Genomic DNA, 17,309 nt, shown 5'->3' with positions numbered 1-17,309 from the left:
ATTGGCCACACGGGCACATTGCTGGCTCATGGGCAACTTGGTGTCCACCAGGGCTCCCAGGTCTCTCTCTGCAGAGCTGCTCTCCAGCAGGTCAACCCCTAAATGCAAGAGGCTGCAGGTGGGGATAACAGTGCGGTCACCTCCAGGCCTGTGGTCTTCTTCTGCAGCAGGGAAACTGTTCACAGCTGGGCTTCTCTTTGCACTGGTGAGGCTTCACCTCGAGTGCTGTGTTCAGTTCTGGGCCCCTCTGTACAAGAGGGACATTGAGGTGCTGGAGCGTGTCCAGAGGAGAGCGACCAGGCTGGGGAGGGGTCTGGAGACCAGGGCATGTGAGAGGCTGAGGGAGCTGGGCATGTTTAGCTTGGAGAAGAGGAGGCTGAAGGGAGACCTCATTGCCCTCTACAACTCCCTGAAAGGAGGGTGTAGGGAGGTGGGTGTTGGCCTCTTCTCCCAGGGGAATAATGACAGGACCAGAGGAAATGGTCTGAGGTTGCGGCAGGGGAGGTTTAGATTAGATATTAGGAAGAATTACTTTACAAAAAGAGTGGTCAGGCACTGGAACAGCTGCCCAGGGAGGTGGTGGAGTCACCATCCCTAGAGGTGTTTAAGAAACGTCTAGATGTGGCACTTCAGGGCACGCTCTAGTGGCAGAGATTGTAGGTTTTTTGGTTGGACTCGATGATCTCAAAGGTCCTTTCCAACCATGAAGATTCTAATCTATGATTCTCCCCGTGGAACCAGCGGCTCCTTTGGTGTGTGGGGCTGGGGGTGGGTAACGCGCCCTTGGGAAAGGCACCTGAGGAGGGGGCGGTTTTCACCCGCTGTTTTCCCCGCAGAGTGCCCGGAGGGGACGTTCGGGGCGGGCTGTCGGCAGCCCTGTCCCTGCGGGGGAGCGCCCTGCGACCGGACCTCGGGGCAGTGCCTCTGCCCGCCCGGCCGGACCGGACACGACTGCGGCCAAGGTGAGGAGGCAACAGCAGCAAGTGCGCCGAGGTAGGGAGTTAGGCGTACAGCTCTTCTTTTTCTTTTGCTAAAATTGGCTTTAAAAACATCTAGGGAAATTAGGATCAACTTCGTGGAAAATTAGGAAAAAAACCGGCTTTTGATGGTAAGTCTTAAACAATAGCCTCAGCTAGCTCAGCCCTGGTGGTGAAGCTGAGTGAAGTACAAGTAAACATACGCGATAAAAAAGATGGAGATATTTTTGTAGAGATATTTGTAGAGATGGAGATATTTTGTTGCAGTCCGTAACATAGGAAAGGAGTCTTTCTTTACTGATGTGTGTTTTTACTTGCCTCCACCATATTACTCTTTAACTGCTGGTGAACCAGAGAATCCTAAATTAAAAACTTTCACATGATTATACGGTATTGCAGCAGCTGGAAGATATTAGTCATGTATATAGATGTCCTGCTCCTAATAGTGTGACTGAGCAATAAACCCACACGTGCACAGTGCTTACCATACATTTTGAACTGACTTTTTTCCAGGCGCTGGAGCAGTTAAACAAGGATTCCTGCCCCAGTTTATCAGTTCTTAGCCTTTTGCTTCTCCTTTGCAACTAGAAGCAGATCTGGGCGTGCTGACGTGCTGTCCAGTAGTGGGACAGCAGCTGCGAAGACCCTTTGCCAGCAGCAGCATTTCCTCGCAAGGAGCCCTTGCAGCTCCCCACCCGTAGATGTGAATCCAAAATTGACATGAAAGTCCTGGAGTGAGACCAGAATAGCACTTACCAGGGCTCACACGCTGTTTATAAAACAAACAAAGCAATGTTGTCCTTGCTAGTAGCCACGTATTGCCAAACAAAAGTCCATGTTTTGCATGGACACGAACGAGAAAAGGGACCCATTGACATGCAGCAGGAAGTAGAGCTGTCCCTCTCGCGCCTCGGCTGTGATCCCGATGCCGCTGTGTCCTCTCTCTCTCTGCCCCAGCTTGCCCTGACGGCCGCTGGGGACTGGGCTGCCAGGAGATCTGTCCTGAGTGTGCGAACAACGCCAGCTGCCACCCCGCCACGGGCGCCTGCCTGTGTCCCCCCGGCTACACCGGCCCCCGCTGCCAGGATGGTGAGTGCTCTCTGCCCTCGGTCCCTTGTGCCTGCAGGGCTGGGATCCAGCTGGGATGAGGGGTATTTCCTTGGACCTGGGGTACCTGCTGTAGTCAGCAGAGCATCCAGCTATCGCCCAGGCATCACCGCGCTCGTCAGAGCAGGGCTCAGCACCGTGCACGCCGCCGGTGCCTCACACTCTGGGCTGGGTTCTTCCCTTGACATCCCTCTAGTCCTGTCCTCCCAGCGGTCGCTTTTCCCTCAGCAGAAAGGGAGGTAAATCCCCAAGGCCCTCGGCCTGTTCAGCCCAGCGCTGAGCACCCAGGCTCGGCCGAGGGGTGTCGGTGCCCACGGTGGCTCCGCAGAAGCGCCCTGCGGCACCCCTCGGGTCTGCCGGGAGGGAGGGGAGCCCTTGCTGCGGTGTGACGGCGGTGTCTGCAGTGAGCACGTGTCTGCTTTGGCAGTGTGTCCGCCCGGCTGGTTTGGCCCCGACTGCCAGCTGAGCTGCAGCTGTGGGAACGAGGGACATTGCCATCCTGTGACGGGGACATGCAGCTGCGCACCGGGCTGGACGGGGTACAACTGTCAGAGAGGTATTGCGGTGTTATCCGTCATCGCTCCCAGAAGTCACTGACCTGTGCAGAGCTGCGCTGTCATTTGCTTCATTGTCATCTTCGTGCTGTGCCTCTGCCAGAAAAATCTGTCTGGAATCCTTCGGCTTTCCCCGCTCTGTCCTGCCAGTGCCGCCGGGAGCCGCTTGCCTTTCTGTAGTGGGCTCGCTTGCAGAATGAATTCCCATCAAATACGTGCTAATGTCACAGCCGCCCTCACTGTCCCACTGGGTTTTCTGGGACCCGCAGCCATGTTTGTCCTTCTGCCCGAGGGAGCGGTTGCAATCAACGGGAATAACGCCCCGTGGAGAGGGCAGCGCCAGGGAGGCTGGGCAAGGGCAGCCTCTGAGGGTCCGTTCCCCGCTGTGTTTCAGCCTGCGACGCTGGGCGCTGGGGCCCCGACTGCGCTCACACCTGCAACTGCAGCAACGGCGACGGGAGCTGCAGCGCGGTGACGGGTCAATGCGCCTGTGAGGCTGGCTACGCCGGCAGCCGCTGCGAGAGGAGTGAGTGCTGCCCGCGGGTGCCCCGCTCGCCTCAGCCGAGACAGAGGGTGCAGATTTGTTTTCCAGGGGAAAGACATCGGACAGGCAGCCGGGAGCCTTCTCCCTGCAAAGGGAGTGAAGGGAGATGGGGTGCAGATTTCTCTGGCAGTGCTTCTTGGTTCAGTCGCCATGCCCTGCCATGCTGGCAGTCCCATCCTGTCCTGAGGGTGGTTGGGTGACATGGGTACACATCTGTAAGGAGTAGGGTAGAGCCCACTAGTCATTATAAAAAAGCCAGATACCGTTGTTCCCATGCAGAGCCTTAGCGTAGCTTCCCGGGGACGCCGGGACAGGACAGGCTCCTCAGTCTGCTGTGCTTCTGCTTGCCAGAGTGCCCGGAGGGATGGTTTGGGCTGAGCTGCCGGCACAAGTGTCAGTGTGACAACGGGGCTGCCTGTGACCACGTCAGCGGGGCCTGTACCTGCAGCCCGGGCTGGCGAGGAACCTTCTGTGAGCACGGTGAGTACCTGTGCTGGGCACCCAGCGCCCGCTGCGGCTCCCACGGGCTCCTTGCCGGCAGGGTCTGCACTCCTTTGCTATCCCACTACAGCAAGGAGAATCCCTTGGGATGGTGATGGGGAAAACCGCTTGTCCGCAAGCTGCTGTGTCTCTGGTTTTAACTCTGAAGGGAAAAGGTCTAGGAAATAAAAAAGACTAACAAAGTGCAAACAGGGAGTAAATGCCCAGCTGCCTTGGTCGCTGCGTGCGTATACACCTTCCACGCAGGGTCTCGGAGCAGCCTCTCCAGGGGGTCCCTGGGTGCAGGTTCTGGCTCCTGCACCAACCTGTGTGGTGGCTTCGTGGACAGAAACCTGGTGCCATTGCTCTTCTGCTGCACCACAGCTTTGTCCTGTACCTTGAGTGTCCCCAACGGACAGGCATGCAATATTCTGCTGCCCTGCCAGGCAGAGAGCCATTAATATGTGGCTGTCACACTGGTGCAGCATTATATTGGCAAAAAAGGCCACCAAGAGGCATCTCCTCTCTGCTGGGAGATTTCCAGCTCTCTGTATAGGCATTTTGTGGGCATTTATCTTCTGTTTTCCACAGCCTGTCCTGATGGATTTTACGGACTGGAGTGCCGGGAAGTCTGCGACTGCCTGAACGGCGCCCGCTGTGACCATGTCACAGGCCAGTGCCACTGTCCCCCCGGCTGGACCGGCCCCCGCTGCAGCCAGCGTAGGTTTCACAGCAGCCTGGGGAGGGGAGGGGAGGGGATGGGATGGGATGGGATGGGATGGGACGGGATGGGACGGGATGGGACGGGATGGGACGGGATGGGGCGAGGTCGGAGCAGCCCTCCATAAGGCACTCTGGAGCCCTCGCCGTCTCTCGCGCTGCTCGGTCGTAGAGCCCAGAGGTTTAGGTGTCTGTTCCCCACATCCGTTTCTCTGCATGGAAGTTAATTCTGTGTGGCAGAGAAGGATTTGGTTTTGGAGAGGGACTGGGGGCTTCTGGCTAGAGCACGTTGTTGAATGTAATGAGGCCTTGGGCATCCAGCAAACAGTTTCCAAATATATAAAATGATGTAAGAGTGGCGATAACAACAGTGTCCGTGTTTGGATGCCCGCCGCCTGTAGAACACAGCTGTTATTTCCCCATAGCACCATAAAACCCAACTTACACAGCCGTCCAAAGCAGCCACACAGCAGTGTTGGTTCCTCTCCCAGACAAGTGCGTTTGGGATGGTTAGTAGGAGTCTGGCTGATGCGATTCGTACCTGCTGCCTAACAGTCATGCCTGCTTCTGCTCCCACGAAGCGTGCCAGGAGAGCAGGTACGGCGAGGACTGCAGCCAGACCTGCAACTGCTTCAACAACGCCACCTGCCACCACGTCAGTGGCCGCTGTCTCTGCGCCGCCGGGTGGACGGGACCCACATGCCAGCAAGGTAACGCGCCTCCCGGTCACTTCCGAACCCAGGCCCTCTGCTTCCTCTGCCAGCCTGCCTTAAACGCGCCATTTCTCAGGCTGGGTCGGAGTTTTCAATGGAGTAGCGACTACAAAAAGCTGAGACAGTACGAGAGCAAAGCCAGATTGCTGTGATTGTGTGCAGCCCTTCCTCGCTTCCCGATTCATTCACAAAGAGGGAAGCCGAGAGGTTGCCTTCCCCAAGAGCACCAGGAATCGCACTGGTTTGCAGTTCCGTAGCAGCACACAGAGGAACAGCTTGATCGTGCAGTGCACTGAGCATTCAGACACCAAGTTGGCGATGTCTTTAGGCACAGCTCAGTGAAACTGGGCACATGAGAACAATTATTCGTGTGGTTAAATGGCTGGGGTTTTTTTCTCTGCCAAGCACTGGCACTGTCTGGGTCTAGGGGAGGAGGATGTTCTGCAGCTCAGGACCGAGGGCATCGGCCGCCAGCTGAGCATCTCTCCTGGCTGCTGAACTCACACAATCTTTTTTCTTTTGTGTATTTGCCACCACCGGGGCTAAGAAGGCTCTAAAGGGATCATGCACCCAGTGCCCTGTGTCATCGCCACCTCTTACCTGAGCAGGTTGAAATACCAAACGTCCCCATGAGGGCAGCTGAGCAGCCTCAGGGTCTCGTTGGCTCCTCTCCCTGCCTCTCATTGCACACCATAACAGCTTCATTTTATATCAGGCCGTACACTTATCGCTCTGGCAGGTGACCAGAGACGTTGTGTTTGCCCTTGGACCCGTGTTCTGACGGGGACGCTTGGCCTGCTTTTCCCGCAGCGTGCCCGCCGGGTTTCTACGGGAGGAACTGCCGCCAGCGCTGCCTCTGCCAAAACGGTGGCACGTGTGACCCTGCCACAGGGCTCTGCGCTTGCCCCGAGGGCTGGACGGGGCTGGCCTGCGAGCTGGGTGAGTACCGGTGCGCCGGCCGCCCTGAGAAACGGGCTCTGGCACCAACTTGTCCCCTTTTGGGCTCATTTTCCTCGGAAGGCTGGGGGTGGGTCGGGGAGGCGGGTGTCAGGGCAGTGTTTCACCATGTGCCTCCTCCCAGAGTGTCCGCAGGGCCAGCACGGGGCCGACTGCCGGCAGCGCTGCGAGTGCCGGCACGGGGGGCTCTGCGACCGCCGGACGGGCCACTGCCTCTGCCAGCCCGGCTGGACCGGCCAGAAGTGCGAGAGCCGTAAGTGGGGCGCGGGGATGCTGACCGCGGGAACCGCCTGCCCCGGGGGACGGTGGGGCGGGGGATTTTTAAGCAAAGACATAAAATTTGGATTTCAGTGCCGCAGGGAGAGCTCGCGGGTGCCGTGATTCTCGCGCGTGCCCTGGGTTTTGGCCGCTGCTGCGCTTTCTGCTTTCCTGGTGCGCACAGAGGCCGCACAGCACCCTGCGCCGGCGCCGGCGGGAGGGGGAGGCAGTGCCCGAAGGCAGAGCTCCCCAGGCCCCAAGCAGGGATGCGAGGCAGGGCAGCAATCCCACACACCCCCCACGCTACCTGCGCGGTGAAACCAAAATGCCAAGTGAAGGTCTTCCTCTCTCCCACTTATTTTAAGAGTAACAAAAGACCATCTCCTTTCCATCTCCTGCACTTCCCTGTATGACACTGACCCGAAGTGCCTGGCTTCAGTCCTCAGCCCCAGCAAATAATGACGTCTGTCGTTCGGCGGGCTCCTGTGTGCGCCTTATCTTTAAATGTAACACAAACCCTGGCAATCCCTTTGCTACGAGGAAGTGTTGACAAGGCCGTTGGCCCCGCTAAGAGCAGCAACAGGGACTTCACCCAGTATCCGAACACCACGAAGAGATCCACCAGCTTCTTCCCTTTCAGGGGTCATGACGCCTTATTGTATTCCTTATATTAGGGTGTAAAAGGCATGGCCTAGTCTTTACTTGGCAGCTGACGCCTGGCGCAGGGGAGCTGCCCACTGCCGCTCTTTCTGCCATGAGCCACATCGAAGTGCTCGGAGGTTTCCTCCCAGGAATGTCTCCCTTTGCTGTAAGCAGCCGAGACTCGGCCACAGAGCCCGACCTGCAGCTCGCCTCGCTGGCCAAGGGCGAGCAGCCGGGTTCCGCCGCCTTCTCAGGCACCTCGTCCCCTCCCAGCATCATGTCACACGCTTCCAAACCCCCACACCTAGAACCCCCCCCGCAGCACGGTCCCCGTCACGAGGCAGCGTTAAGCTGCCGGGGTGGAGATTTCAAAGGGTGGGCGTCTGGGGGGTTTGGCTTCCGGGTGCCCTCGTGGCTCTGGCCATCATACCTCACCCTGCCCACAGTTGCCTGCACTGAGCTCGCCCACAGTTGCCTGCACTGAGCTCACCCACAGGTTCGCTTTTATAATTTATTTCAATATAAAGTATTTAAAAACACACCTGCAAATGCACAAACTATATTATTTATTTTTAAAAAAAAATAAAAAGAGCTAGAATCTTCTCCTTGGCTTCCCACCGAGCTGTATTTGAAGCTGCGTGTTTGTGCCAATACCCGGCTGTGTGCAGAGCAGCCCCGCTCTCACCACAGCTGCGTGGACAAGCCTGGCCCTTGCGTGGCCAAGCAACCTGTTTGGACAGTTGTACAGGGACTTACTGGGGTTTTTTTTGCATTCATTCATGAAGCAGAAGTGAAAGTTAGGTTCATTGCCTTTACAGCTCAGTGCTAACTTCTGCAGAGTTGTGGGACTGCGCACAGTTTGTCTTGCAGCTGCTTTAGAAACCAGGTGCCTCTGTGACAGCAGAAGCAGCAGCAAAACTAAACGCTTGCTGCCGTGATTAAAATATACGGTGCCGGCACCCAGCTCTCATTAAACAGCGCCAGGAATAACGCTTCCGAAAACATGTGGCGTGGTTAGAAAAGACTTTCACACTGAATTAGGTGACACTTCACGCTCGGGTACCCTGGGCAGACCTGACCGGGGATGCTGCTGAGCCACTCGTGCTCCTGCGTGCCGTGCAGCTCCGTGTCACACTGCGATTCCCCACGCCATACGTGCCGTGGGGCAGAGAGGAGCTGCCATCCCCAGCTGGCAGATGTCACCGGTCTTGTCACAGCACCTCTCTGGCTTGGCAGGAATGAAAGGGACACAAATAAAGTGAAGTGTGTGCCTACAGAAACTGCGGTGACAAAGACCCGTGTCACCTTTTTTGGTATAACTTGTCATCCCTCCCATGTTTGCATCGCTGAAGCTTGTCCGGAGGGGCTGTTCGGGGCACGCTGCGAAGAGCACTGCGACTGTGGGGACAACGTCTCGTGCCATCACGTTACTGGCGTTTGCGATTGCCCCCGTGGCTGGAGGGGCCGGCGCTGCGAGAAAGGTGAGCCAGCATCGCTCCGTCCCTCCGTCCCTCCGTCCCTCCGGCAGCACAGCCTCCAGGCGCCGCTGGGTGCACCCCTGGCTCCTTGCAGAGCCTGGGGAGGAGAGAAACTTCATTTTTAATGAGAGTTACAAGTTGTGGCAAAACGTCCTGGGGAGCTGACAGTCTGCCCTGAAAGAGGCTTTTGGGCTGCTGCAAAAAGTGTTGCCTGGCCGGCTCGGCACCCGCTGAGGGCAGGAGCTGGCCCTGGGGCTCTGATGCTTTAACGCAAACTGGAAAGCCAGTCGGGGGCCTTACATCTGTCTCCCCGCTTGTTGTGCCGCAGCCTGCCTGCCGGGTTCCTTCGGGAAGAGCTGTGCCAGCCGCTGCGCCTGTCCCCAGGGAGTGCCTTGCGATCACATCACCGGCCGCTGCGGCTGCCCGCCGGGCTTTACAGGCTCTGGATGTGAGAAACGTACGAAGAAGGGAGTGATCCTCTTGCGGTTCTGCTGATGGGCTCTGGGAACATGACGGGTCAAGCAATTTCTACATAAAGTTTAAAAAAAAAAAAGCCCCGCCAGCGAGCTGTGCCAAGGAGCAGCTCACATACATTCTGGCAGCTGGGTGCTCGCCCACAGAATGTTAGCAAAGCACGGGGAGCCAAGTGGGAAATCAGAGCTACGTATTTATCCAGAGGATTGGCAATAAATCAGTATTAAAATGAGCTCCTGTGGGTATGAGCAAGTCTGGAAGAGACCGAGGCATGTGAGTGCATTCCTTCCCCGGGGGACAGGGGTGTATTTGCCGTGTCTGTGGGGATGGAAGCTGGCGGGGATATGAGGGTAGGTAGGGCTGGCATCGCCAGAGGCATCTGATGCCTTTAAGTACAGTTTTCTTTTCAATCCAAGTCTTAAATGGAGTCGAGGAACCGTTTGCATGCGGGTGCCTTTGCTCGTTGGGTGGCAGAGAACTTTCACTGTCATAAAAGGCTTCCTAAATCCTGGCTTAAAATAGAAAGGGGGAAAAAAAAGGTCTTGCGCAGGGGGGTGGGATCGCTCCCGCTAAGTGAATCTGAGCCTCCTTGGTGCCCTCTCTCCCGACAGCCTGCCTGCCAGGGACCTTCGGGGAGGGCTGCGGGCAGATCTGCCAGTGTGCCGGAGCCACCCAGGAGTGCCACCCCGTCACCGGGGCCTGCATCTGTGCCCCCGGCTTCCACGGGCCCGCCTGCCAGCTGGGTGAGTCTGCTCTCGGCTCCTCTTCTGCTTCACAGACCTTTGCACGGACCAAGGCCGCGCTGAAGGCACAGTGCCGGGAACGCTGGCGGTGCCGGTGCAGAGCCATGGCTCCCCAGCGCGGGGGATGGTGGTGGGCTGACTGCCGGAGAAGCCTCAGCGCAGGGAGCAGCCAGCTTGCTGGAGCACCTTCAAAGGCGGGCTGTCTTTGCCGTGGTCGCCTTTGTCCTCATCGGCTTGGCCAAGGTCTTTTTTGGTTCTGCTCTTGACCATTGCCCAGCTCCTACAGCCCCGCGGCTGAGTCTGTCCAGGCAAGTGCTTTCTTGCTCCCTGGCCCAAGCCTGGCCCTGCACAGGGAGGCTCTGACCTCTGCGGCGTCTCTCAATGACTCGTTCGCAAGTAGGAGTTCATGGAAACAAAACGTCATTCTCATCTGCACTCAGGCCCATTTTTGGCCATTTTTCAGCCATTTTCTGGCCATTTTACTTTTGCATTTTGGGATATTTCGCAGCTATATCTTCAGCAAAGAGGTTCTGAACAGTCCGAAGCTCCTTGGCATTGTTGCTAGTTTGCCATGAGATTATTTATAAGTGTTTTCTGGGCTTTTCTTTGGCTCCCACTGACCAGGCGGCCCCTCAGAGCAGCTCTCGCGTTCCTGCATGTCGGCATGCGCCGTCGGGGCAGAGGCACCGGAGCGTGGCTTGCAGGAGCTCGTGCTGTCTGTGATGGACGGGTCACATCCCGCAGAACCCGCTCGTGGAAGGGATGGGGGGTGTGAGTTGCACACCCTTGGTGTGTTCTTGTAGCTGGTTGACTCATGCGTGCTTTGGAGCAGCTCTATGCTACCAAGCGGACCAGTAGCCCCTCGACTGTGCCAGCCTGGCACAAGCCCACCCCCAGCAGAGCTGTCGGCTTCCTCTCTGATGAAATGGCTATCTGAATCCATCTGGTGGGTTTTTCCAGAGAGTTTGGACCTTGTTCTCATCTTTTTGGGCACTGAGGCCATTGTCTCTGTTTTCCCCGCAGAGTGCTCCCCTGGGTGGTACGGCCACAACTGCGAGAGGCCCTGCAAGTGCAAGAACGGGGGCCAGTGTGACATTGCCACAGGGACGTGCCACTGCCCGGCTGGCTACATCGGCGCGGACTGCAGCGTGGGTGAGTGCCCGGGCCACCCGGCCGGGGGACAGGAGCTCGCAGGGCTCTCCTCGTCAGGAGGTGAACGGTGGTAGTGCGGATCCTGCACACAGCCGGGTGCTGGCCCTGCGGGAGATGAGACACGTTACAGTGACCGACTCCTGCACGGGGCTGTCGGCAGGAAAAGAGCTCCTTGCCTGACCGTGCAGCCTGCGCTCCCAGCAATGCCCTCCCCGTGCATAGTACCGGCCTTACTGTGGGCATGGAGTCGCACTGATCTCCTTTGCTGTCTGTCTGAACCACGGAAACATTTTCTTGCTCCGTTTGTTTTATTTAGAGAATTTGTGTGATTCTCAAAATCATTTGAGAATCACACAAATGATTTCTCCACCGGGAAAGGCCTGACACACCAGCCTTTGCATCACGCCGTCACTGTGTTGCTCTCTCTCTGCAAAAAACGCCCTGCTCCTAAATCCTAAAAGCTCTTTCCCCAGTCCGCCAGCCACACTGCGCACGAGCGGTGGGGCTGTGGACTCCTCCTGCTGCCCCATTGCTCTGCTCATGTGCCCTTGCAAAGTCCTTCCTCGCTAGCCCTCAAACCAGCTGTGCTTTGGTGTGACCAGGGTCTCCCTCCATCCCTCCAGGATGCCCTGCTGGTCGCTACGGCCAGGACTGTGCACGGCTGTGCTCCTGCGGGGACGGCGCTACCTGCCACCCCGTCACCGGAGACTGCGTTTGCCCACCGGGAAGAGCTGGTCCCACCTGTGAGCAAGGTAAACAGCAGCTGCAGGGTCATGCGTCGGGACAAGCAGGCGTTTCAGGCAGTCGGATGGAAAAAGGTCCTGAGTGGGAACTGATTTCCTTGCCTGGAGACCTCTGGGCTCCTGCCAGAGCCGTGCCGTGGTCCCCGTGCCCACGGCCACTGCCTCTCGTCATAGAATCTTCATGGTTGGAAAGGACCTTTGAGATCATCGAGTCCAACCAAACAACCTACAGTCTCTGCCACTAGAGCATGCCCTGAAGTGCCACATCTAGACGTTTCTTAAACACCTCTAGGGATGGTGACTCCACCACCTCCCTGGGCAGGCTGTTCCAGTGCCTGACCACTCTTTTAGTAAAGTAGTTCCTCCTAATATCTAATCTGAACCTCCCCTGCCGCAACCTCAGACCATTTCCTCTGGTCCTGTCCCGCAGGCTGTGAGGAGCACCGGTACGGGGTGGGCTGCCAGCAGACCTGCTCCTGCCGCAACGGGGGGCTGTGCAATGCTGCCGACGGCTCCTGCTCGTGTGCGCTCGGGTGGACGGGGAAATCCTGTGAATTAGGTAAACCCCACTTGGATGCGTTGCCCTGCACCGGCCCAGGAACTGTGGAGCTCGCTCAGTCTGTTTCATACTGGGTCCAGTTTGTTATCCCCACCTGTGTCTGTTCTGCCTTCTCTGCCCTCTGAAGCGCAGGAGCAGGGCCAGGCCGGCTCTCCGGCCGCTGAGCAGCTCTGTCGCCGCTTCTTCCCTGCAGAATGCCCGCCGGGAAGGTACGGTGCCAACTGCCAGCTGCGCTGCGCCTGCCTGCACAATGCCACCTGCGACCCGGGGACGGGAGCCTGCCGCTGCCCCGCCGGCCACTACGGGCCCCTCTGCGAACACAGTGAGTCGTGGCAGCGGAGGCACCTTCGGCTTTGTGAGGGTGGGGGGAATGTTTTCTAAAGCTCATCCGGCGAGCAGGACGGTAGGACGGAGGTGTGACCCGCTGGTGTCGCGCACGTGGCTGTGCGCTCCTGCGGGCTCTTCCTTTTGTACTGGTGTTCACCGCCAGCCCTGCCTGGGAAGCAGAAGTAGTGGCTGAGGAGGTAATTCCTATTCCCTGGGTGGGAGCGCTGGACACAGAGGTGCCGCTCCGAGGCAGCTGGGCACACACGGCACCGCCGGGGACCTTCGGAGCTGAAACGCTCCACAGCCGGGGCTGGCAGCGGGCAGCTGTGTGCATTCGTAGAACCCTAGAAACAGAGAATGGTTTGGGTTGGAAGGGACCTTAAAGATCATCCTGTTCCAACCCCCCCACCCTGGGCAAGGACATCTGCCAGCGCTTGTTGTGTTCTGAGGCGTCTGTGGGCCATGGGCCCTGTGTGTGCCCGGCTGTTCGTGTGCCTCCTTCCCTTCACCTGCGTAAGTGCATCCTTCATCCCGTCCTATTTGTCCCATCTCCCCCGTGTCCCCTCTCCCTCATGTCCCATCTCTTGTCTGAAGCTGTAGGCTGCGTGTCCTAACATGTCCTGCTTCCCCATCCCACTAGGGATGCATTTAATCCTGAAAAAAGGAGCGCTGTGTCCGTTCTCTGCATGCCGCCTGCATGGAGACCCCTCTGCCTGCAGCGTGAGGCGTGGGGCTGTGCTCAGCGAGGCTCGCTGCTTCTCTCTGCTGGGCTGGCGGAGGCTTTGCTGCAGCTGATCCTGAGTCCAACCCACCCGTGCTTTACCGAGCTCTCCCCCCCGGCTCCATCGCAGGTTGTCCCCCGGGCTTCCATGGAGCTGGCTGCCGGGAGCGCTGCGACTGTGAGCACGGAGCAGGCTGTGACCCAGCCACCGGCCGCTGCCAGTGTCCCGCTGGGCTCGGCGGCGAGCGCTGCCAGACAGGTACCACGGCCTCCCCTGCCTTCCCCAGGCATCGGTGGGATCCCAAGGCATGGCGTCGTAGCGCCTGTGCCCTGTCTCCCCTCTCAAAACAGGCTGCAAGGAGGGAACGTACGGCGAGGGATGCCAGCAGCTCTGCGACTGCCTCGGCGATGCACCCTGCGACCCGGCCACGGGACGCTGCCTGTGTCCGCCCGGGAAAACTGGCCTCAAGTGCGGGTTGGGTGAGTGGAGCCGCAGCTTGGGAAGGTGGGAAAGGGGACCGTGCAAGAGGGGCATTAGAAGCCCAGTGGGCTAGAAGCCCTGTCCTAAAATGGATGTGAAACCCCTCTTGTTGGGGCTGAATGCTCATGGAATGGGGCTTTCTTATTTGTGTGTCCCCTCAAAGAGTAAGAGGGTCTCTGAACAGAGGCAGTCACGCCTCCAGCCTCTATTTGTAGTCACATCTGAGTCCCCAGCCTCCAGTGCCCTTGTATTTAGTTCACCAGCGTCAAAAGGCTGAGGCTGAAATGCAGAAGGACCACCTTGGGACGCTCTGATGCTCTGTGTCACCGCAGATCGAGAGCAGGCTAGGGGGAGACGAGGCAAAGAGCTCTCTGCTTTATCTCAGCCGCCACCGCAAGCTCGGCCTGGTGGGCAGCGGGCAATGGCCGGGCATTTCTGCTCACGGCAGAAGCAGGCTGCCCTGCAGCGGAGTCCCTCTCTGCCCCCTCTCCAGACTGCCGGCCGACCCAGTACGGCCCCGACTGCAGCCTGGCCTGCCAGTGTGCCCCCAGCAGCTCCTACTGTAACGCTCGGAACGGCCAGTGCCTCTGCCTGAACGGGTACATGGGACCGACGTGTCGGGAAGGTAACGTATAGGCGCAGTGAGTACCGCTGGAGGCCACGGGAGCCTAAAAAAGCAGCTGCTGCGGGAAGGATGCTGTGGTACCCGTGCCCGGGCTGTCACTCATGCCGTGGTGGTTTGGGTTTGGTAGTGGTACTGTCAATTCAAACCAGTAAGAGGGTGTAGCACCTGCCTCTTCCCAAGGCCCTCATTTGAGATGATTTGTTCACCGTCACCCCAGCCACGAGGGAAGACACAGGCTGGACGCTGAGAGTGCTGTGAAAATAAAGCTGTTGAGTAGCCTAACCCCAAATGTGCCTGGCGTAAAGCCAGGACACAAAATCCACTCTTTTCTGGGCACACTGGAACAAAATGATCCTGTGCACCAGCCATGGTGGAAAAACCCTTATTTCTGCCCAAACCATCATGGCCCCTGTTGGCTCAGAGCAGCTCCCCCGTGGGTGTCACGGGGATGGGTGTCAGGATGCTCGGACTTGCTTTGCAGGTGGTACTCCTCGTCTGCCCTCGGCCGAGCAACCCTCCTTGCTCCCAGGTCAGTAAGAGACCCCCCACCAGTGGCCTGTTGTCACCTAAAAAGGTGAAGCCCATCCGTGGGCGCGGAGCGGGGCCAGCTCCCCCCTTCCCTGGGCAGGGGGGGAGCAGGGCGCGGGGGCTGCCCCCAGCAGAGCAGCAGTGCCGGCGCTCAGCCCTGTAGCATCCCCTGACCTGTCCCGGCTTCTCTTCCAGCCCTGCAGCCCCCGCCACCCACCGGCTCACCCCCGCCACAGGGGGGGCTCCGGCCGGTGGAGCACTAAGTCCTGCATCTGCCGGGAGCGCTCCCTCGGTGTCCCCAAGCAGCCGCCTGAAGAGGAAGACGACGACGTATTTAACGAACTTGTTTACAAGCCACGCGAGTGGTTATGGTTGCCAGATGGACTAAGCTGCTGCTTTTGGGGTTGTCTGAGCGAGGCTGAAGCGCCGAGGGTAACCGGCTCGCCGGGGCGGCACGGGCTGGCCCCCGGGCACGTGGCAAGGGCAAGCACCCCGGCACCCGGGCGTGCCCTCGGCCAGAGACCAGAAGGAACGGTTCAGAAGCGATCGCTCCTGGTCAGCGGACTTTGATCGCTCGTGGCGAATTGCTGGCCTTCATCCTTTGGGTGCTGGGCTTGGGGAGGGGGCTGAAAGTATGGGCCAAAATAGGTATTTATGCACCAGTATTTATGGGAAGCTGTACAACAGTGGGGGCAGAACGGATGGCTGAACGTGCCCGCCCTCCTGAGATCCTGCCTTCCACAGAAGTACCACCTCACTTGAATGATTTTTTTTTTTAATTCGAATTTGCAGTGTTCTTTTACTGTAAATTATCATTTGCCGTGGGTGGGGGAGAGCTCTAGCGCTGACCCCAGCGACCCTGCAGAGCCGGTGCCCACAGCCCGACCCTCTCCATCAGCACAAGAGCTCCCAGTTAGCATTCCCGGCGACAGGCAGTGCCTTCCACACTGGCAGTGCCGGCTGCTCGCGACGGGCTCTGCAGGGCAGCAGGAGCCTGGTTTTTAACCCAGGAGTATGTCAGCCCACTTTGCTCCACCAAAAAGGAAGCCTAAATTAGGTGTAATAATCAGAGATACTGTGCGGATAGACACAGAGCTCTCGCGTGGTCCAGTACAGCAAATCCCCGTGTCAGTGTGTCTTCCCGGCGTGGAGAGAACAGCCGGAGGCGTCTGTGCCGGGCCGGAGGTTGTGTCAGGAACAAGACCCTTGTAACTCCCTCCTTGCAGCCAGGAGGCTGGTTTGGGATAGCCGGGAGCATCCCCTGTCCCCGGGGGGAAGCGTCTGGGGTAGCTTTGGCGCAGAAGGGACTCCAGGTAGATTGAGCAGCACCGGTGTGTTTCCCAAGAGCGTTTACCCTTCCTTTTTGGTTTTCGGCAAGGCCCTGTGAAAGTGCCCAAGGCTCCGAGCCCACCGGTCGGTGTAAGCCGAACTGCTCCGTGTATTTGCACAAGGCTCCGGGGTGAGGAGAGCCCGAGAGCCCAGAATGTCAAAAGAAAGCCGGCTCTGCGACGGGGCCGGGCCGTTCCCGTCCCGGCACATCTGCCTCCGCTGCTGCTGCAGCACAGCCCTGCCCAGGCGCTTGGCCTTTAAATTATTCCCACGGGGGCCAACTGAAAATAATAAAAGAATTGTGTTTTTTTTTTTCCTGATGGAATTTATTTTAATCTGTATATAACTTGTAATTTTTTGCTAATTCTTTTCCTATTTTATTTCTTCCTTAACAGTATTTTTTGCATTAGATATCACTATTGTGAAGAAATAATGTTAATATAAGTATGTAGTGAAGGACCAAAATGGTGTAATTAAGGTTGTATGTTGTATGATTGATAACCAGGGAGTAGGAAGATTTTGTCCACGTGCCAAGTGACCCCGATGAGTCCTGCTAGCCTTGCTGCCGACTCTCCAGACAATCACACGGTCTGTTACTTTTGCCTTGAAGCGGCCGCTGCGTCAGACGCGGGTTTCTATTTATTTCCTCGGCCGGTTGGAAAAGCAAACGCAGCCTCCGCCAGCGAGCGAGCGGCCCCTTCCCCGCGCGCCCTTCGCCGAGCACGGCCAGCAGGACCGGGGAGGCCAGCAAGGGATGCCACCGTGCCACAAGTGATGCCACCAGTCTGACAAGCGATGCCACTGTGCCACATGTCCCCCCGGCAGTCCCTGCCGCCCTCCAGGACTGAGGTGCCGGGAAGCCCTTGGCACCAACATCCCTGCTCCAGGAGCACGAGGAAAACTAGCCCAGCCTTAAACATGGGGATACATCGGTCCTGTCCCGTTACAGCGTGAATCCCTGAGCTGCAGCTCCTGGCCCCCGCTTGGAGTAAACCCTGCGTCTGAGCATGGGAGCGCGGCAACTCTCTACCTATATTTTTTTTATATAACTTTCTTTTTTCCTGTTCGTATTTCTTAATACAATCTGTTTGCTTCCCGTTTTCATGCAGCGAGTGTCTCTCTTTGCGGATCCCATCTCCTCTGATTTAGCACAGAAGAAAAATTTTAATTCTTCCACAGTTAAGAGAAATAAACAGA

At 58.0% G+C, this 17,309-nt stretch overlaps 1 protein-coding gene across 2 annotated transcripts in view; it reads left to right on the top strand.

Moving 5' to 3' along the window:
* The window catches only part of MEGF6 (multiple EGF like domains 6), a 109,798-nt gene extending 92,586 nt beyond the window's left edge, over positions 1-17,212 (top strand). For both annotated transcript variants that reach the window (XM_074560416.1, XM_074560417.1), the window contains 21 exons: positions 837-962; positions 1,935-2,066; positions 2,512-2,640; positions 3,033-3,164; positions 3,534-3,662; positions 4,254-4,382; positions 4,964-5,092; positions 5,906-6,034; positions 6,177-6,305; positions 8,305-8,433; positions 8,759-8,887; positions 9,516-9,647; positions 10,671-10,799; positions 11,423-11,551; positions 11,973-12,101; positions 12,295-12,423; positions 13,280-13,408; positions 13,501-13,629; positions 14,124-14,255; positions 14,737-14,784; positions 14,979-17,212. In XM_074560416.1, the coding sequence (XP_074416517.1) occupies positions 837-962; positions 1,935-2,066; positions 2,512-2,640; positions 3,033-3,164; positions 3,534-3,662; positions 4,254-4,382; positions 4,964-5,092; positions 5,906-6,034; positions 6,177-6,305; positions 8,305-8,433; positions 8,759-8,887; positions 9,516-9,647; positions 10,671-10,799; positions 11,423-11,551; positions 11,973-12,101; positions 12,295-12,423; positions 13,280-13,408; positions 13,501-13,629; positions 14,124-14,255; positions 14,737-14,784; positions 14,979-15,046 (2,576 nt within the window). In that variant the 3' untranslated portion in view covers positions 15,047-17,212. The remainder of the gene's footprint in view (positions 1-836; positions 963-1,934; positions 2,067-2,511; positions 2,641-3,032; positions 3,165-3,533; positions 3,663-4,253; positions 4,383-4,963; positions 5,093-5,905; positions 6,035-6,176; positions 6,306-8,304; positions 8,434-8,758; positions 8,888-9,515; positions 9,648-10,670; positions 10,800-11,422; positions 11,552-11,972; positions 12,102-12,294; positions 12,424-13,279; positions 13,409-13,500; positions 13,630-14,123; positions 14,256-14,736; positions 14,785-14,978) is intronic.
* The last annotated feature ends 97 nt before the right edge of the window (positions 17,213-17,309 follow it).

This window comes from Larus michahellis, chromosome 16 (genome assembly GCF_964199755.1).
Source record: "Larus michahellis chromosome 16, bLarMic1.1, whole genome shotgun sequence".
NCBI lineage: Eukaryota > Metazoa > Chordata > Aves > Charadriiformes > Laridae > Larus > Larus michahellis.
Note: the sequence above shows the minus strand (reverse complement) of the source record. Positions and strands in the feature narration are given on the sequence as shown.